The 20,950-nt window shown below is 48.1% G+C and overlaps 1 protein-coding gene across 3 annotated transcripts; it reads left to right on the top strand.

Moving 5' to 3' along the window:
- The first annotated feature begins 6,454 nt into the window (after positions 1-6,454).
- Positions 6,455-19,279, top strand: NR2F1 (nuclear receptor subfamily 2 group F member 1). Of its 3 annotated transcripts, none has more exons than XM_030968705.1 (3): positions 6,455-7,312; positions 10,402-10,926; positions 15,900-19,279. In XM_030968705.1, exons 1-3 carry the CDS (start codon positions 6,862-6,864, stop codon positions 16,178-16,180), a joined length of 1,257 nt encoding a protein of 418 aa, XP_030824565.1. In that variant the 5' UTR covers positions 6,455-6,861; the 3' UTR covers positions 16,181-19,279. The 3 variants fall into 3 exon arrangements, with proteins under 3 accessions (XP_030824565.1, XP_030824564.1, XP_030824566.1); XM_030968704.1 differs by having other exon boundaries at positions 10,399-10,926; XM_030968706.1 differs by lacking the exon at positions 6,455-7,312 and adding an exon at positions 8,146-9,534 and having other exon boundaries at positions 10,399-10,926.
- Positions 19,280-20,950: the final 1,671 nt, after the last annotated feature.

Here is a 20,950-nt window from a genome sequence, read left to right as displayed (position 1 = left end):
GGGGTGATGCCACTCACCGGAGACCACCTGCCCAGGGCAGGGGGTGACTGCATCTCCTCCAGAAGCACCACCTCCTGCACGCACACACCATATGTTGTGCTCCTCAAGAAACTTAGTTATCCTTCAGGTCGGGCTTGAGCAGAGGCAGGAAAAAGAAGGAAAAAAGAAAGGAGAAAAAAGACAAATGGAGAAAAAGGCCTGTGAGGAAAAGCCCCAGCATTGCTGATAGGAATTGAGGCCTTGTTGGGCACAACCAGTTGTGGAGGCCTGGAACAGCACTGCCACCCCCAGCCTGGCTGGGGGCCTGGGGAGCAGCAGGGCTGGGACACACAGTTTAGACTGGGGGGGTCCGGGTGTGACCGTTCACATTCACTCTGCAGCAGGCCCGGCCCAGGAGAGAGGCTGCCTGGAAAGCTCCAGCCAAGGGAGGAAGGCAGAGGCTGAGGGAAACCCCAGTACAACACTCTGGTTTTACAGCCTGTAGGTGTCCACAGGTCAGAACTGAGGACGACTAAATACACTAAAAACTGAAAGCAAGAATGAAATTTTTGTGCAGGTCAAAGCTGTTCACTGCACCCTGTGTAAGTGTGCACATACTGTCTTTCTATCTACCTGCACCCTGTGTAAGTGTGCACATACTGTCTTTCCATCTACCCCACTCCATAGGTGTGTGCATATATGTGTGGGTATATGTATGTATGTCCCCGTGTCAGTACTTTTTTCAATGTGCGTGTATGTGTATGTGTGTATATATATATATATGTGTGTGTGTGTGTGTGTGTGTGTGTGTGTGTGTGTGTGTGTGTTGCCTTGTGGAGCTTGGCAGCTGAAGCAGGCACTTATTTGTTTAGGAAAACACAGGCTGTGCATCCGAGCTCCCAAATTACATGCAGCCTGGCCACTCACAAATCCACCACTAATCTCCAGAGGAACTTTTCCTTTCTGCAGGGGACGAGAGAGGAACCACAGCCATTCCGGGCTGGGTTACACGAGGAAGGAGACAGGGGTGGAGAAGAGAGATACAGAAAGGAGGAAAAAAACCCTAACAGAAACAACCAAAACCACCCACTAAAGCCTCCCAAAACTCTCCCACCTTCAGATCCTTGGACTCTGACCTGGGGAAAGTAGCATCTAGTACGACTGAGGGAAAATTAAGTCTCCAAGTTCCCAGCTCCATCTCCTTTACACATTCCAGATCCACAGAGGTTAAAAATGAATCAAAGTTCATTTCCCAATTAAATGTGAGTTGTGACCATGTCCCTGTAATTTGTTGGAGAGAGGAAATGCCTCTCGTCGACTGATCTCTGCTTTAACCTGGTCAACACAAGCTTGAGACTTTTATTGATGGATGCCCAGAGTCCCGTCTCCCCTCCCCAACAGGCTACTGCACAGCCACAGGACGTCGGAGACGGGTTTCTCCTCGCGACTCCCGCAAACTTCACCGGCCCTTCACCCATCGGCTATTTCTACAAATCCCGTTTAAAAACTGCTTTCCCTCATCACGGAGCGAATGAAAACCACCAAGCGTTTCCAGCGAGAAGAAGGGAAAAAATTTCTCCCCGCCGCACAACCCCCGTTGCCCAGACTAACACAGTCTGAGCATATTTAGGCTCCCTCTGTATTACAATTGTGCCCAGCCCGGCTGGAAAACATCTGATTACTGCCCCTGTAATCTGTTGACACTATCACCCAGATAAACAAGCTGCCATCGATCTTTTCATTAGGTGATCAAGTAACAAACAAAGCAGGTGAAAGAGAAGAACGCTGGAATGCTTGCACGTCCCCAGCCCGGCGCCCGGCGCCCGGCGGCTGCAGCTGGCCCTGGCACCCAGGTCGGTGTCTGCCGTACCTGCGTGGGTCACCTCTGTGAGACACGCGCGTTATATGGGGAGGGGAGCAGTGGAAATTCCCACACACGTTCATATAGGGGGAAAGGGGAGCGGAAGGGAGGAGGGAGTAAAAATCTCGGACAGAATGAGGACTAGGCGCCTTTCACTCCTCCCAAATGCCGGGATGCCCAAATGACGCCAGGGGAGGAGGTGGCCCGGGGGGGGCAGGATTGGGGAAGGTCTCCCTGCCAAGTGTCGCGGCCTCGCTCCCCTCCCACTGCCCCGAAACCACGAGAAAGGAAGCGGCGACTTGCCTGGGGTGGCCCGGGGAGTCGGGGCCGTCGGCAGAGTGCCCGGTCCAGGAGGAGCTGGGCTGCGGCTGCTGGGTCCGTCCACCTTCTCTCAGGCTTTCTGCCTCTGTCTGTGTCTATGTCTGTGTCTGTGTCTCTGTCTCTCTCTCTCTCTCTCTCTCTCTCTCTCTCCCCCCCGCTCCGTGCCTCGCTCTGCCTCTTTTACTCCCTGTCTCTTCACAGTCTGGGGAGTAAAATCTAGATGATACACATACGGAGCTTGCTTTTTTGTCCTATTTAATCTTATTCGTTTCACCTTCTCACTGATCAAGAGACAGGACGGAGACTTTATTCGGAAAGAGCGAGAGAGAGGAAAGAAGCCTACTATTGCATAGTCAATAACATCCTTTTTATCAATGCAATATACAACAGAGACGGCTTGGCCAAGGGGCTCATTGAAAATCTCTTCATTATTTCGGGAAAAAAATCAAACGTTTATTCTGATCTTAGAAATGATGAAGGAATCTTTTCTTCAGGCGGCTCCCAGCCTCAGATTTCAGAGTTGACAGGGAAAGAAAAAAAAATACCATGATCACTACGCATAAAATTTGAGGGGCTTATTTTTTTGTCTCTTTACTTTTAATTAAAACAACATCATTTTACAAAACAAAATAATAACAATAAAATTTCTGTCGCCTATTTAATTCACTTTCCTTCAGCAGGTTTTCCATCCATCTTCTAATCTGATTATAAACTTTAATGGGAGCTAAGAGAAAGGTATGGAGGCGAGTAGAAGCGCCTGGGGTGCTAGTTTTGGTGGGATTTTTTGTTGCGGGGGGGAGCTGTTCAGTTTTTACAGTGTGCTTCTTCTTTGTCACATGCAGTCTTTCGAACCCAAGCCAAATTTCAGATCCCTGACAAAAGGGAAGCTGCCTCTAAGGCCGGCTTGCGAGAGAGACAGAAATTGAAAAGAAGAGGGTCTTCTCCTCAGTGCAGTTTTCTATTTAAAATAAGAAAGGGGAAATGCATTTTTGGCAAAAGTCGGGGGTGGGGTGGAAGACTGCAGACAGGCGCGGAACCCCCTGCTTGCCGGGTTCCCCCGGGCCGAGGCTCCGTGCCCACTAGATGGCAGCCGGAGCCAGCGATTGCCGCTCGCCGGGACGGGGCCGGGCCCGGGCCGCGGAGGGGAGCGCAGGGCGAGGGGGGCGCTGACACCCCGCACCCCCGCGCATCCCCCCTGCCCGCGTGGAGCAACTCGCTTGGAGAGATCGGGAGGGCCGGGGGGAGGGGAGCGAGGGGGAGGGCACTGCGTGCAGGGCGGTGGGGGTTATGCTGACTGCTCACACACCCCCAAAATAAAATTAAAGGGTAGGGGTGAAACCCCCGCGAGAACCGTGGAGCCCGGCGGGGCTGCGGGTGGACATGTTAGGTGAGGAATGAGGGGTGAGGGACGAGGGACAGGCTGCAAAAATAGCCCGAAGTGGGATGGGAACATATGGGGATTTGAATATGTGTGTGGACTCGACCGCGTGTGTGTGCAAGGGTGTGCATATACGGGCGCCTGCTCCTCCGTGCAGCGCGTGTTTCCTTCTCCATCATTAAAACCCCTGGAGTGGCTTTTGCAACTGGAAAGTGGAAGATAAATCCCTATTTCAGATCTGTAGGGGAAAAAAACAACAACCAAAAAAATTTTAAAAACCACAAACAAAACAAAAACAAACAAACAAAACAAAAAAAAAACCACCAACCCACACTAACTTTTCACAGGGAGCCCATATCCATCGTGTCCTTTTAATTGCACATTTCTGCCTATCGCAATGCATCCTCCTCTGGCCATGTGTGTGATGGGTTGAGGGGTAGAGGGGTCATAGACGACCCATACTAATCAGGTCTCAAAGTAAATAGCAGCACAGGGGGATCTCAGTGTAAATTGTGCTTGTCTGAAGAATCTCCTCTCCCTCTCTCTACCCTTCCTCTCTCCCTTTCTCCCTCCCTCCCTCCCTCCCTTCCTCCCCCCTCCCTTTTCCTTTCCTTTCCCTATCCTATTCAGTAGGTAGTGAAGAATTTTTTCATTCAAAATTTAAAAAAATAAAGGGAAAGAAAGAAAGAAAGAAAGAAAGAAAGAAAGAAAGAAAGAAAGAAAGAAAGAAAGAAAGAAAGAAAAGAAAAGAAAGAAAGAAAAGAAAGAAAGAAAGAAAGAAAGAAAGAAAGAAAGAAAGAAAGAAAGAAAAGAAAAGAAAGAAAGAAAGAAAGAAAGAAAGAAAGAAAGAAGAAAGAAAGGAAAGAAAGGAAAGAAAAGGAAGAAAGAAAAGAAAGAAAGAAAGAAAAGAAAGAAAGGAAAGAAAGAAGAAGAAAGAAAGAAAGAAAGAAAAGAAAAGAAAGAAAGAAAGAAAAGAAAGAAAGAAAGAAAGAAAGAAAGAAAGAAAGAAAGAAAGAAAGAAAGAAAGAAAAGAAAGAAAGAAAGAAAGAAAGAAAGAAAGAAAGAAAGAAAGAAAGAAAGAAAGAAAGAAAGAAAGAAAGAAAGAAAGAAAAGAAAGAAAGAAAGAAAGAAAGAAAGAAAGAAAGAAAGGGGGGGAGGGGGGGAGTTGGGGGGTAACCAATGGAGTGAAGGAGGCTTGGCTAACCTTAGCCTCCCATTTTCTCTCCCCCCAGTTCAGGGCTCTGACCAGTCAGTCGCCTTTGATTATCAGTTGCCAGCAGCCCTTCTCTTGGCTCCTTGACACGAGCTCCATATAAGGCAGCGATCTCCATAGAAACGTGTCAGTTTCAATAGTAGTGTCAAAGTTCACTATATACAGACATTCGCGCAGATCCCCCTTTCGGAAACATTGCTTTGCTAGGCTTCCCGTTTAAACGCATTCATTTTTTGGGTCTCTCTCCCTCTCTCTCCCTCTCTCCCCCTCTCTCCCTCTCTCCCTCTCTCCCCCCCTTCCCTTTCTTGCATATTCTATTAGTTGTGTGCCCCCCCTTCATCTCCCTCTTCTCCTTCCTTTTCTTCTTTTTTCTACCCTTCCTCCTTGTGTCTTTCGCTTCATTCCTGCAGGAGAAGAGGAGAGAGGTGAAACTGAAAAAAAAAAAACAAACTCGGAAAGAAAGAAAGAAAAAAGGGGGAAAGGAGAGAGAGAGAAACAGGGGGGAGGGGGAAAGTCCGAAGAGAGAGACAACGCGTTCACATCTTAATACCGTTATTATTTCGACAATTCTTGCCTCTTTTTTTATTTTGGGGGAGGGCTTCTCTTCTGGGTGATGAGTTTTTACAAGAAATACTTTTTTTAGGCAACTAAACAAACAAAAAAAAGAATTTTTTTGGGGCGATTTCCACCGTTTTTCTTCCTTTTTTTTTCCTCGCAACCAGTATCGTGCGCTCTCACAGGAGAAGAACACCGAAAAGGCAAGGAAGAGGAGAAGAAGAGGATTTATTTACCGACCTACTTTGGATCTCTCTTTTTCCTGCAAGTGTCATTATTATTCCCGTTCTCTATTTTTACACTTCGCCGTGAATTCGTCTCCTCTGCGAATTTAGTCACATCCGATTTTTTTCTGAGATTTAAAAAAAAAAAAAAAAAAAAAAAAGAGCGCGAGCGAGCGAGAGAGACAGAGAGCGAGAGAGAGCAGCTCGGGAGAGAAAGAGCAGCGACCGGCAACCTCCTCCTCCTCCTTCCCCGCCGCCGCGACAGGAGATCAAACTGCCTCAGCTCCCCGCCCGCCTCCGCCGCGCTCCCCGGCTCCACCGCCCTGAATGGCTGACGGCGCCCTGCCCTGGACCTGGCCCCCGGACACCTCCATACTCTGATCGCCGGCGAGCGGCTCTTCTGTCGACCTCCCGCCTCCCCGAGAGCCCACACCGGCACCGGCGGCGGCGACAGCGGCGGCGACAGCGGCGGCGACAGCAGCCTCCGCGGGAGCGGCGGCGGCCGAGCCCCGGCGGCGGCGAGCGGCGAGCGGCGACCTCCTCCTCCTCCTCTTCCTTCCCCTCCTCCTCCTCCACCTCCTCCTCCTTTTCCTCCTCCTCCTCCTCGGCGGCGCCGCGGCTTCCTCTATGCCTGCACATCCTCCGCGCTCGTAGCGCCCGGACCGCGTGTGCCTGTGCCCGTGCGTGTGTGCGTGTGCGCGAGTGGGGAGCCGTGTGCCGGGCGATTGCGCGCGTGTCTGCCTCCTGCGTGTGCGTGTCCGGCGTGTTACTCTCCTGAATGCCTCTCCCGACAGCCTTGTTTGCCGTTTCTGATTTTGCAACTTGAAGTGGCGGCGGAGGGGAGGGCGAGGAGAGGCAGTGAGAGCCGGGGAGAGCGGGAGCAGAGGGGAGAAGCGGTCAGGCGGGGGTATTTTAAAGAGGGGGGAGCGCTGGAAAGGGCAGGGAAGGGAAGGAAAGGAAAGGGAAGGGAAGAGAGGAAAAGGAAAGGGAAGGGGGGTAAAAGAGAGAGGGAGAAAATCCTCCGTCGCCCCCTCCCCCTCTCTAAAAAAAAAAAAAATTAGCAAGAGCGCGAGCGAGAGGAGGGGGGCTCGCGGCGGCGAAAAATAAATAAAATAAAGAAAACGGCAGGAGCGGCTCCAGCCGGCAGCAGCGGCGGCGGCAGCAGGGCAGCGGCGGCGGCAGCCGAGGCGGAGGCAGGCGGCAGCAAGGGTCCCCTCGCTCTCCGCTCGCCCCCGGCGCCCGGGCGGCCGCCACCCCCCGCCCCCCGCCTCACACCCCGGCAGCCCGCAGCGAGACGCGCCGCTCCCCAGCACTTTTTTGGGCCCGAGATATGGCAATGGTAGTTAGCAGCTGGCGAGATCCGCAGGAAGACGTGGCCGGGGGCACTCCGAGCGGCCCCAACCCCGCCGCGACGCAGCCGGCCCGGGAGCAGCAGCCCCAGCAGCAGGGGAGTTCGGCCACCCCACACACCCCGCAGACCCCCAGCCAGCCGGGACCCCCCTCCACGCCGGGAACGGCCGGAGACAAGGGAGCGGGCCAGCAGGGCTCGGGGCAGAGCCAGCAGCACATCGAATGTGTGGTGTGCGGAGACAAGTCCAGCGGCAAGCACTACGGCCAGTTCACCTGCGAGGGCTGCAAAAGTTTCTTCAAGAGGAGCGTCCGCAGGAACTTAACTTACACATGCCGCGCCAACAGGAACTGTCCCATCGACCAGCACCACCGCAACCAGTGCCAGTACTGCCGCCTCAAGAAGTGCCTCAAAGTGGGCATGAGGCGGGAAGGTGAATATTTCTTCCCTACTATGCTATCGCTCCCCTCTCCCCTTGGCTGTGCAGGCGTGCGTGTGCAAGGGCTCTCCGTCTGTCTGTGTCTGCCTGTCCGTACGCGCACACACGCGCACCTATATGCATATACACACACACACACACACGCACACACGCGCGGCGTGCAAACACACACACACATAAATATAAATACGTAAAAATAAATACACACACACATATATATATGTGTGTGTATATATATATATGTATATATACATATATATATATTTACGGCTCTCCGTAGCAATCCAGCCAGGACTCTCTATATATTTCCATGCACATGTCAATCTCTTCCTCTGCCTGCACTCCATCTGGCAGCTTTGCACCAGGTTCTGTTGTTATTGTCGATGGTGGTTGGTGGTGTTTTCTTTTGCTTTTCGGTTTGTGCCTCCTGCCCTCCCTCCCGCTTCTCCCCACCCCCTTCTCCGGCACTGCCACACTCTCCCCTTTCCTGATAATTGTGCAGAGAATTTATTATTATTATTATTATTACCACTACTATTACTATTATTACAATCGCTTGCTAAATATTTATCATTTAGCCGCTATCCCCACTTCCCCCTGCGCGCGCGTGTATGCGTGTGTGCGTGTGCGTGTTTTAGATGTGGTTTTGTCTATTGTTGGCATGAGACCGGAGGGTGGGGGGAGATACATCTTTCTCCCGTACGAGATGTGACTCCATTCAGCTTCCTTCCCCCTCACCCCCTCCCCCCCCCCTTTCCACCCCATCATTTCTTTTTAAACCTGCAATACCTCTCGGTAGATTCATCTCTCAGGCTCATTTTTCCAGAAAGAAAGATGAAAGACGTGTAATTAGAGAAAGAGGAAAGGGTGTGAAAACGATGGAAGGGAGAAAAGGGGGAAAAAAAAAGGGGGGGAGGAAATGTGCTACTCTATCTTCACTTCCCTGTGCCTCCCGGTGCCCCGGAGTGTGCTTCTGTGAGAGATTTGGCCTTGTTTTCATTCCATGCGTTCAAAGGAAAGTTTGTGACTGAATCGTGTTTATGTACTTCTGTCATCTCTTTCTTTCAGTTTTTTTCTTTTTCTGTTATTTTCTTTTCTTTTTTTTTTTTAGTGCGCTGCTCATTTTATTTCTTCATCAAACTCCACCCTCTCCTTAAAGCCTTCATACAAATCTCGATTTATAACCTCTTTACCGGTTCTTCTCATTTTAGCAGCATCCACAGCCTGCATCTGGCGCGGGTCCCCACTATTTCCAACTGCTCTGCTTTTTTTTTTTTTCCTCCTCCTTTCCAAAAGTTGTCTGTGGTTTTCCTTGCGTTCAGACTCCTTCTCATGTATGGGGGATTTCCTGCCCTCTTTTCTCCTTGAAACATGTTCTCTAGGTTTAAAATTTACCCTGTGACTGTGGTTAAAGATGTTCTAAAGATGTCACATCTGCGAAATAGTTGATTCTCCGGAGCAGGGATTTTAAAACTGTATTTTGTATGCCACAAGGAAAGGAATTGAATTAGGCTGCTCCAGATCTGAAAGAGCTCACAAATATGATGGCTTCATTGGTAGCTGCAGGGGCTGTTGGTAGGCACCTGGGAGAGTGGAGGCAAGTAATTTTTTTAAAAAAGGAAGGAGGAGAAAAAATAAACAAATAAGTGAGAATTGTGCACGCAGTTAAATGAAAAATATCTGCTAAGTTTGCAAGTAGATTGAAGAGGGAGAGGTAGGCTGGAGGGCAGCAGGACAGAGGTCTGGCCCGGGTGGCGAGGAGGGCTCGCTGGGGAAGAAAAGAGAAAGTTGAGAAAAATGTGGCACGCCGGAAACATGAGTGATTGCATGTGCGGGTGTGTGCCAGCAAGCATGTGCGGTTGTGCGGGGTGTCAGTGTGTGCAGGGACGAGCCTGAGTAGCCGTATCTTCCCCTGAAGTTACATTTGTTTACATGGCAAGCGGCTGCAAACGCTGGCACTGATGGAGTAAAACACACATGCACACACTAAAAAAAAAAAAAAAAAACAACAAAAAAAACCCCCAACTTTGGTCAGCTTTCGGAACTCGGGGCATGCTTACGCTCTGTGTGGAGATGGTTAATGAATCCAGTGTTTTTGCAGTTGCAAGCTTGTGCATTCACTGTGCAACGCTGACTGCAGGCTTTTGCGGTGGCAACAGCTCACCAAAGATATTAATTACACCGTCCCCTTTTTTTTCCACGAATGTTTGGCTATTGTAAGTTCGGACATTTTTATTTTATTTCTCCCTTTCCCTTGATAATATTTAACCTTTCTCTTCCTTTTAGCAGGGAAAACTTTGCTGGGCGGGGGAGGGGGGGTCTTGATGGAAAGCTGGTTCTGTGTAATAAAGTTAGCAGTGGGGAGCTGGAACGCTGCGACCTGCTCCAGCTTGAAGGGTAACGACGAGGTATTTTTGAAGAATATGGACGCTTATAATTTTATGAATTATTTTATTTAATACTTTATTCTAAAGAGCTATACATCAGTTTACTTGTAAATTTCAGCACTATCAGGGCATTAGGCTGGGATTCACAACAGAGCTTGGCTATATTTTTTACAGTTGGCTGTGATTTTTAACTCTACTTTCTTACCACCCGGAGGACTTCTTTGATTTTTTCTTTTTTTTTTTTTTTTTTTACGTGCGGGGCTTTCTTTTGTTACCAGAGAGGAGGGGGGAAGAGGGGGTTGTGTGCGGATTTGTCTTGTTTGCCTTGGCTTTTTTTTTTTTCCCCTTTCTTTTTAATCTGTTTATTTTGTGAAGCCTGTCTGCATTGTGGTCGGGGGTGGGGGGAGTGGAACGCGCTTGGCTGCCGCTGGGCTGAGGCTGCCTGAGCAGGGGTCGGGGCCGGGGCCGGGGCCGATGCAGGGGCCGGGCGGGGGGCTCAGAGCAGGTCGGCGGCAGCTGCCCGACTCCGCATGCCTCTGTCTGTCCGTGCCTGTGCGTGTGCCGGGGGCGAGGCGGTGGCGGGGAGGGGAAGAAGCCCGGCATTGTCTCCGGCTGGTTGGCAGCGCCGCCGGGGCGATGCCTGCGAGCCTCCTGGATGCACATTTCCTCTCCTTCTCTCCTTCTTTTTGTCAGCGGTTCAGCGAGGAAGAATGCCGCCCACCCAGCCCAACCCCGGCCAGTACGCGCTGACCAACGGCGACCCCCTGAACGGGCACTGCTATCTCTCGGGATACATCTCCCTCCTGCTGCGGGCCGAGCCCTACCCCACCTCCCGCTACGGCAGCCAGTGCATGCAGCCCAACAACATCATGGGCATCGAGAACATCTGCGAGCTGGCCGCCCGCCTGCTCTTCAGCGCCGTCGAGTGGGCCCGCAATATTCCCTTCTTCCCCGACCTGCAGATCACCGACCAGGTGGCCTTGCTGCGGCTCACCTGGAGCGAGCTCTTCGTCCTCAATGCTGCCCAGTGCTCCATGCCCCTCCATGTGGCCCCGCTCCTGGCCGCCGCCGGCCTCCACGCCTCCCCCATGTCGGCAGACCGCGTTGTCGCCTTCATGGACCACATCCGCATCTTCCAGGAACAGGTGGAGAAGCTGAAGGCGCTGCACGTCGATTCGGCTGAATACAGCTGCCTGAAAGCCATCGTCCTCTTCACCTCAGGTGAGGGGACGGGCTGGGGATGTGAGATGTCTGGGAAGGAAAAAAAACGGCAAAAAACCCCAAACCACGGGTATGCAGGAAAATAAGGAAATAATTTAAATAGAATTATTTTAAAAGGAAAGGCACTGGAGGTCGAGGAAGCATAGCACTTGATGGGGATACGCTCTGGTCCAGGGATCATCCTCATTGCCACAGATACTGGCTCTTTAACACACAGCCCCTCCAAAAAAATAATACTAAAAACCAAAATCAAATTAAGTGTAGGCGGTGGAAACATGCATGTTAACAATTTTTCCCTGTGATAGATGGTTTGAATTAACTAGCAGGAAAGTTGCATTAGCATTGCCTTTGAAGTGCTCTGGTCATAGCCTATAAGAATATAATACGTATACTATTATTGTAACCTGCAAGGGAGAATTTATAAACATCAAAGGGGAACTATGTGAAGGAAATATAGGAAATGGAAACAAGGCAAGATAAGAGTCTGGGCAGTGTAGTTTTTTAATTATTCTAATTATCATCACGATATGACTAATTGCCACCTTTCCTACTTGTTTTGCTTTTCTTTTTTTTTCATTTTTATATCTCCTCTCCCCATCCCCTAGCTCCTCTCTCGCATGAGTTTCTCCCCTCTTTTCCCTATTAGCAATAACTAAACAGTTCTGATAAATGTAACTTAAAACCAGACCGAGGCAAAATTAAAAGCATTCCTGAACAAAGATGGCAAATCGTTCAAAGGCCTTGTTTAGCACTGAGCAGTTTATAATCCATCAATATTTGCTGCCTTTCAAGCATGAAAGACAGTATTTACATTGTATTAAAATGTCTCCTAAATTTGCGCTATATTGTAATGTAGCAAATGTAGTATTAATATCGATTTGAACATCAGATAATTTATTTAGACAGGAGTATCTAATTTGTATGCAGGGTGGTCAGAGACATGTACTGTGACTGCCCCCTTTTACTTCCAGTGCAAATGCAGTCTCCCAGCATTGGAGAGAATATTTCTTTGCAAAGGATAATGTGCAAATCTTAAAACAAATGGAAGATTTACTGAACAGCCAACTCGACATTTTAATGTATTTTATCATAATAAGTCTTCTTGATGGGAACATGTTTTTCAAGAGTGACAAAGAGACCTGCCTGCATTTATCAGGGTGATTTAACTCCACAGCCTGCCTGCAGACTCCCAGACTTTCCTTTCCCATTCGTTTCAGGAAGCTCATCAATACACACGGATAGTCAAGGAGAACGTTTTTTTCCCCCCCAGACCCAACTTGGAGAGATTCTTCCCAAGCAAAGCTAGGAAAATATCTGGCCTGTGCCTCAGCCCTTCCGCACGTCAAAGGCCCTGTGAAGGAAGTTGCCCCTGATAGGGATATGGTTGAGGCAATATTTTATTTTTTCTTCTTTTTCTTCTCTCCCTGTTCCCTCCAATCTTCCGCCTTTACTTCTGAAACAATTGACCTTGGCTAGGGTAACAATTGACCCTAGGAAAAGGGTAAGTGGCTTTAGAGGAGCCCTTCATTTACATATAATAAAACCAAATGTAATAACATTTGTGAGGGAAGAAGCCCCTTCCCACAGTGGAGTGGAGAATGAAGGAAGGGAACAATAGTATTATTTCAGAGCAGGATCACACAGGGCATCTCAGAAAATGGAAATATTGCTGTCAGGAGTAATCTACTACTCCTTACTCCATCCGCACATTTCCACTTTTCACTAAACTTGTTTTCATTGCATATTCAGAGGGGAATTAATGAGAAGCCTTTCTCTAAATCATCCAACTTTTAAACAAACTTTAAGTGACAGAAAAGACATTTTTAGGCATATTGTGCAAAGTCCTTCACTGAGGACAAAGTGTCTAAAACTGGCATGGATTTTTCCTGTTGTGGTTTCTACATTTGGGCTCCAGAGAGCATGTATTTATTCTGTAAAATTCTGGACACCATCCAAAAGCTGTGTAGTAACCCAAAACCAGCTCCCTTCTTTCCTCCTTTATCCTTCTCTCGCATACCCTCCTCCTTGCCCTCATCTCCTTCTCTCCGCTGCCAAACTTTGGCGTTATTAATTCCTGCATCTACCATTTCATCGTCATAAATAAATGTTTCCGGGAACAGACAGAGACAGATAACATAAATCAAATAAATCCATTTGCAGCGCAATAAGAACTTTTGATTTCTAGTTAGATGCCAGCTGATTACGTCTATATTTTCTGAACACTAAACTCTTCTGAACATGTAACATGAAATACATTGCCACCACTACAAAGGGAAGGCTGGAGTGTGTTGAACAGTAATGGTTATTTATTTACATAATTTCTTTTCCATAGACTGCAAGAAGAAATATTGAGCTTTCCCTTATTGACACACAGCCATATAAAAAAGCAAGGCACGCACAGGATTTTCACATTAGCCCACTTTCTGAGATGGAATAATAATTTACCTTCAGTAAACATGGGTTGCATTATTTCTCCCATGGATTGCACCTCTCTGGGCTACATAATCTAATCAAGTTGTGGATCCCTTAATTATTATTATTTTTAATCTCATTCTGAAGGGAGAATTGAGCCTTCCCACCCCCACTTTAGGCTGTGAAATAAAACCCAACTGAAGGCCTATGCCAGACCATTTAAAATCATTTAAGCCAAACAAATACTATCGGCATGAGAAAATTCTGAGCTTTTGGAGGTCTAAGGCAAAACCCGTGGCAATTTTTCAAAAACACATCAGGCTGATGCCCTTTTAGAGGGCAAGTTCCCCATCCACACTGTCCAGTGACCCGCACTTCTAGGTGCCCTTATTGTAAATGTCTGATAAATATTTTACTAACCTTAAGGGTATGACATATGGGGCATAAAGAAAAAAACTCTGCCAGGGTGTCAGTAAGACCCTTTCATATTGCATTGTTTGGAAGTTGAATAGGATCCTAATGCATAATGGGCAGATAATGCATGTAAAATAGCAAGATATATGTAAATATGGAATCTGATTTGTGGCAATCAACGTATGAACAGGTCTGTGGTTTTTCATATGTATTGCAAACAAGAACAGGCCCCAGCTTTTAATAGATATGTATGTTGCAACCTGGTGCTTTAGATGTTGCAAAATATCATTGCATTAAAGGTAAAGTATGGATTAGCAGAGCAGCCTGGCTCAGATAATTGTATGTCTGAGGGATGCCAAGTCCGCAGCTCAGGTCAAAGGTTCTCCTTCTCAGAAGTTCCTAAATTATGGCTTGTTTTATTTGTATTTTTGCTTGAGGCCATAGTATTGTAGATGAAGGTGTTCAGAAATCTTTGTAAAGTCAGTTCTTGGTAAGGAAAGACTTAAGCTTCAAAAATGCCTGTGCAAAAGATTTGATTTTATTTTATTTTTAGCTTTGAATAATTTGTTGATTTGTTGTGTCTTTCAGGGTCACAACTCTACATTCACATTTTTATAATGTCTTTTTAGGGACCATTAACTAATTCATATATGGATCTATATATTACTAAAATCTGTCTTTGATCTGTTAACCTGCACTGCTAGCTGACTGCCTTGTTCTGATCTTGATGGCTGGAGGGGTTTTTTGGTTTGTTGGTTGGATTTTTTGGTTAGGTTTTTCAGTTATTGCTTTGGTTTCGTGTTTTTAATATCGATTCTGACTCTTTGAAACAATGTGGATGGTTTCAACCATCTGGGCATACCCACCACTTTTCCATGACTGCAGTTTCCTGAGCAAGTCCTTCCACAAGCAGCTGGTGCCCAATTATCCTCTGGTTTGAGTTATGTGTTCTTTGAGATAGGATATGTGCTTCTAAGTGTCTCTATGTGTGTGCAAACACACAGATGCATCCATACCACTCTGCTTGTATCTATATAAACAGAATAAGGTGTATAGATACAATATGTGGATGTAAAGGGCTTCTGCTCTCGGATTAGTGCACGCTTGCCCAGGTCACGTTGTTCTGCAAGGTGCAAGGTGTATGTTTCTGACAGTTTGGGTGCCAGAAGGACCTATAAGGAAGGAGTCTCTCTGGTTTCATTTAGGCAAGGCTTAGCTGCTGCAGCTCTTCCCAGCTTTGTGTCTGAGAGCTACAGACGCCTGCTGAGCACAAGCTGGGACTAACCTAGCCCTTTGCTACCGGATTTATCACACAGCCTGCAAAGACATCGCAGATTTGCGATCGCTGGCAGTGAGGCAGGAGCAGAGGAGACTCCCCTGCCCCACGGCATCCCCCAGCCGGCTCCCTGCCAGTCGCTGCAGGACCCAGTCGCTGCCTCTCTGTGATGTGCAGCCATGTAAACAAACTCCTTGTGTCTCACTCCGCTTGTGTGCGACTCTGGTTATTATTTTTGTTGTTGTTGTTGTTGTTGTTATTATTACTATTATTATTATTATTATTATTATTATTATTTTATTTTCCCCAATACCTTATTTGTCTTCCTCTCGGCATTATTTAAGGGGGCTGGTCCAGGTTTCCAGCATCCCGGTGATGGGCTCCCTGGAGCAGAAACCACGCTCGGCAGCGCGGAGTGTCGGTGGGGGGATGTGAAAAGGAAGTGTGGGGGTTTGTGTGTGTGTGTGTGTGTGTGTGTGTGTGACTGGGACGAGCGGGGTGCTGGCACCCCATCGCATCCTGGGTGAAAACACCCACGGTGGCAACGAGGCACAGCGAGGTCGCGTTATTTATTTGGCAGTGGTGTGCAGGATGCGATGAGATGGGATGGGGTGGAGTGGGGTCGAATGGGATGGGATAGGATGGGATGGGATGGGATGAGACTGCATGCGATGGGATGGGATGGGATGGGGGAGTGCGGCTTTGGGCTGCCCCCCAACCTCGCAGAGTTTCCCGGTGTGGTTCCCAGCCACTAACCATCTCCCCCCCGCTTCCTCCTCCTCCTCCTCCTCCTCCTCCACCTCCTTCCTCCACTCTCCTCCCGCCTGCCGCCGTTCTGCGGCTGCCTCCGCGGGTGCGCTGCGGTGGGCAGACGCCTGCGGCCTATCGGATGCTGCGCACATCGAGAGCCTCCAGGAGAAATCGCAGTGCGCGCTAGAGGAGTACGTGCGGAGCCAGTACCCCAACCAGCCGAGCCGCTTCGGGAAGCTGCTGCTGCGGCTGCCCTCCCTGCGCACCGTCTCCTCCTCCGTCATCGAGCAGCTCTTCTTCGTCCGCTTGGTAGGTAAAACCCCCATCGAAACCCTCATCAGGGATATGCTACTGTCGGGGAGCAGCTTCAACTGGCCTTACATGTCCATCCAGTGCTCCTAGAGCCCATCCCGCACCCCCGGCAGAGAGGCGGCGGAGCGGCGGAGAGGGGAGCGCTCGCACCCAGGGGCACTCGGGGTGCGGGGGGGGCCCGGGAGGTGGACACTGAACAAAAGAAAGGGCGAGTGGGAGCAGAGATGTGGCCGTGGAGGGGAGAAGGACGGACCTGTCGTCCGTGGAGGTTGTGATGTTTCGCCTTTTTTTTTTTGGCCTATTTTGGTTTTTTGTTTTGTTTCGTTTTGTTTTCTTTCGGAGAGGAGGAAAAAAGAAATAAATAATATTAATAAAAGAGACAAAAAAAATGAGTATTGAGGGGATATTAATCAAACCTGAAGGGGATACTGGATCTTCCAGGATTTATTGTGGACTGTTGTTGATATATGCTGTACAGTAAACCAACAAAACAAAAAAACATTGAAACTGAACTGAACCTTGTGTAGAATTAAAACAAAACCGCCCAAAACCAAGCAAACAACAACAAAATTTCCATGCGCAAACACTTACCATGAACATTGTTACTCCTTTTGTAATATATTAGTCTTTATTTTCAATTTTGGTAAAAGTTAAAACATCATATGCGCATAAAGGAAAAAAAAAATGGAGAATTAGGGGAAAATAACATTTTCCAAATAATTATAAAAGAATTGTCCTGTGTCTATGTATCTATATCTGTTTTGTATTTTTTTCTGGTTCCAAACCAGGTTTCCTGTGATTCTATACTAATAATTTTTGATATAACCCTTTGCTTCTTATAATGAGTGCGATATATGTTGTCAAAGCTGTTCTTCAAGAATTAAAATTGAAGTGAAAATTTAAAAAAATAAAAGAATTTAGCAAAAAAACCCCAACCTATCACCCCACAACCCATGAGTCTTGTTGCTTGAAAGATGCCAACAATTCACAAAAAAAAAAAAAAAAGAAAAAAGAAAAAAAAAGGAAAAAACCCATAAACAATAACAACAAAAATCTCCCCACATTTTTAACTCCTTTACTGGTGCTAAAAAGGAGAACTTAAAAAATACTTGGGAGGGGTAACAAAGTCGTGAAAACTATGGGATGCTCCAAAATGGACTTGACCGTATAAGCTTAGGGCTGAGCTGTCAAGGCCTAGAAAAAGGGAGCGGGAGTTGCAGTGTGATGCCTTAGGTGACCTTGCCTCGCTGGGACTGCACCACAAACCTTTCGCCAAGGCTGACGGGCCTGTCAGCCTGGTCTGCCCCTTTTTGAAACACCTTTTCCCATCACCTGGATTTTCTGCTGAGTTCACACCTTGTTTTTTACTCTCAGATACCATGGGCATGGATTGAAGTCACCACATGCCATCATCTCTGCCTGTGCAGCAGGAGGCATACTCTAGCCGTGGGTCCTGTTTGTTCCAGGCATGATGGCTTTCCACTTCTGGGGGCTTGGCTGGGGTTGACTTTTTTTGGTTTTATCTTCTTTTCCACTCCAAGGGCTTGCAGACCCCAATATGTACTCCAGTGTGCATGCCTTGTGCTTACCGTCAGCCAGAACAGACCTCTTGATTTTTTTTCCCAAATCTAGTTGCTGTGTGTGGAGGGTATTCCCACTCCATTAATATAGAAATCCAGCTGGATGCTTGCTCATTGGGTGGTGAGCTAGTGCATTTCATGTATGCTTGTGTGCCATGGCCATGCAAAAAACACAGGCTGCAACATCCCACACCATGGCCCACCCGCTGCCAGGGCCTGAGCTCTGTGCCAAAAACCCCTTTTCATTTCAGCTTGTCTTTTTTTTCCCAGAAAATTAAAAATCGTTTTTGTAATGGAGCTCCTTTGAAGGTAAAGGCTTCTAGCTGGTGGTGCAGATCTCTGCAACAGCTTTCAGTGCATTAATGTTTTATAGGATCTGAGACAGAGCTGTAAGAACACATGCTACCAAGGGAGCTGTTTCTTAATGTATTAATAAAGCTGGATCTTTAAAAATAACATTGTCCCCCTCACACAGACGCCTCCTGTGCCTTCCAAACAAGTCTAGATGAGGTAGACTTTTCCGTTTGTGAAGACATGGACAGTGTTTTCCCTTTAATTTGCTAACTTCCATACTCTTCTCTTTCTCCTTCCCTTTCTCTCGCCATCTCTCCCGTCCTTTTTTTTTCATTCTTTATTTCTTTTTTTCCCTTTTTTCTTTCTTTAACAAGATTCTTCAACTCGCTTGGGGTTTTTAATATTCTAGACACAGCAGATCTGAGGTGAGAGCAGCTCTATACAGTAGACAGTTATAGCTGGATAATCAAGATTATGGGCAGATCCTTTATGGGGCTATCACCCCATTCAGGATGGAGAAACGGCCTGTATTCATAGGTGCTGGGAGTGGGGAGACTTGGATAATTCCAGACCTGAGCACACAAGAACAGGGATTTGGGAGTTAGACAGACAGACAGACATCCTCCCTTTTGTCACTCACTTGGACGCTGCATGAGTGAGAGCTTTGTTCCTGCCCCTTCCCCGGGGCCTTCCCTGGAGAAAGGGAGTCCAGCAGCCCCTCCGGGCTCTCAACAGGGAGTGAGAGGGAATGCTCAGACATGGGAGGTGCTGAAAGAAGCATTTTCAGCACTGCTTTATGGTGGGATGGTGATTTGGGACCCAGATGAATTAGCAGTTAAAACAACAAAAAAAAAAAAAAAAAAAAAAAAAAAAAAAAAAAAAAAGAAAAGCAACAAAAGAAGACAAAAAAACCAAACCCGAACCCAAAAAACCCAAACTCACCGACACAAACAAACAAACAAACAAACGCCCCCCCAACTAATAATAATAACAAAAATACCAACAAAACAAAAACCAGCCTCCCTCTACCTAAAAATAAACAAAACAAACGGGGATATTGGAAGAGAAAAACAGGTCTCGGTTTCTTCCAGTGAGATGTAAATAAATTCATTACAGTGTTATCCCACTGATGAAAGCAGATAAACTTTTTCGTAGATATTTTTCAATTAATTTTCATATTTATGAATAATAATAACCCACGGATTACCAAGAAACTTGCAGGTGTAGAGGAGGTGTACGAGATGCACTTATTTCCATGTATGTGCCTAGAAAGAAGTGTTTCAATCCCTTATTAAACTTTGCTTATAAGACGGTATTGTGTTTTGAAGTGTTAACTACCCAGTCTGCGTTGTGTCAGTGGATGTTTTCCTTTGCCACGCTGCAGCTTCTCGGGCATTCATATGGCAGCTAAAAGTACTGTATCATCTCGTCATTTGCTGGGGAAAAAAAATAATATGTGATTGTGGAGACGGGCTGAGGTCCCTCAGCAATTTTCTGCCGACTTATTCGTCATCTGCGACATACTGCTTTAAAACCAGCCCCATCTACGTTTCTTCTGCCGTGATGTTGCCGGGGGCCCGGGCGCTGTCCCCGGAGGCTCCTCGGCTCCCCAGGCTCCTCAGGAGGCGGGGTCGACAGGGAGTTCCCTCGCATCCCTGCATCCTGCCGCGCCGGGCTCCGCGGCCCCGCCAGGCTCACCAACAGCTGCGGCAGCACTTCGCAGGCTGAGGTGGGGTTGGAGGGGAGGAAGCTGGGGGTCGCTGGAATTTGGGAGAGGCCGACCCTCCCAGCCCAGCCCCGCGCAGGGGACCTGCTCGGGGCAGGGCAGTTAACAAAGCGCTCTTTCCCACTCCTCTTAGCACCTCGCTAACTAGCTTGCCTCCTCCCACCGCCCAATTAGGCCTTTTCTATACATTTAATCGAATAAATATTTGGAAATGCTGCTAAGTGGTAGGTTGAACCCGAGCTGAGGAGGAGGGGGGCTTGCCGGCGGCGGCAGGGGTAGCGCCGAGGCGAGGGTCGCTGTGTGCGCCTGGGTGTGCGCGTTCCTCCTCCGGCTGTCCCTCAGCGCCACGGGCTGCGGCTTCCCCTTTCCTGGGATTTCTCGACACGCCCTTGCCCCCGGGAGGCACCTTTTGGGTGGCTCGGCTTCCACCCACCTCCTTCATCTGTAGGAGGAGGGTGGTAAGCCCACTCCAAGGGTGGGGGCAAAGGATAAGCCCCACTTTCCCGGTATCCGTCGAAATAAAGTGGAACTGGGGAGGGAGCGTGGGTATGGGGCTCCATCACGAGTGACCTGCCTCGTCGCTACCAATAAAATCGACGGATCAAGATGCAAAAGACTTTTTTCCCGCTGAGGTAAATGGAGGGTCTTGCATGAAAATCTGGCTCGGGGTCACCGCAAGTGTCAGCAGAAGTAATACAAGAAAAGGGGATTCTGCGTGGGTTCACTCGCAGGAGACTGGTTGGTTACCTACACAAAGACAGAAATGTCTTTTATCTGGCAGAAAGGGCTGAATAGGACCTCCGGTTTTGCTGGTGTTTTGTTGTGGTTTCTTTCGGTTTTGGTGGGTTTTTTTGGTTGGTTGGTTGAGAGTTTTTTTGTGGTTTGGGTTTGGGTTTTTTTTGTTTTGTTTTTGTTTGTGCTTTTTGTTTGTTGTTTTGGGGGGTTTTTTGTTGGTTTTTTTTTTTTTTGAGGGGAGTGTGTTTGTTTGATATTTTTGGTTCGGTTTGGTTTCTTCTCATTACCTGTGGGGTGTGGCAGCCGGACGTCCCCTTCTCAACAGACAGCAGATACAACCAGCTGCGATCAGGCAGGGTTGGCAGGGACGGTGGCACTGGCTGGCCTGGATGGACTCTCCGACAGATGGACAGAGGGACGGAGGGCTCAACAGGGATGTCAGAGCTTGCTGCAGCCGCCCCCTCCAGCAGTGTCCCGGCGCACAGCCATTCACAGGGAGTGTCCGCGAACGCGTGTGCACGGCTG

This window comes from Camarhynchus parvulus, chromosome Z (genome assembly GCF_901933205.1).
Source record: "Camarhynchus parvulus chromosome Z, STF_HiC, whole genome shotgun sequence".
Classification (NCBI taxonomy): Eukaryota; Metazoa; Chordata; class Aves; order Passeriformes; family Thraupidae; genus Camarhynchus; species Camarhynchus parvulus.
This window is presented reverse-complemented; position numbering and strand designations above follow the sequence as displayed.

What these genes read in the sequence shown, in the direction of transcription:
- NR2F1 (XM_030968704.1), top strand. Translation starts at nt 6,862, where the DNA reads ATGGCAATGGTAGTTAGCAGCTGGCGAGATCCGCAGGAAGACGTGGCC. An exon ending in AGTGGGCATGAGGCGGGAAG is followed by an intron (nt 7,313 to 10,398) that starts GTGAATATTTCT and finishes TCTTTTTGTCAG; the next exon opens with CGGTTCAGCGAGGAAGAATG. An exon ending in CATCGTCCTCTTCACCTCAG is followed by an intron (nt 10,927 to 15,899) that starts GTGAGGGGACGG and finishes TGCGGTGGGCAG; the next exon opens with ACGCCTGCGGCCTATCGGAT.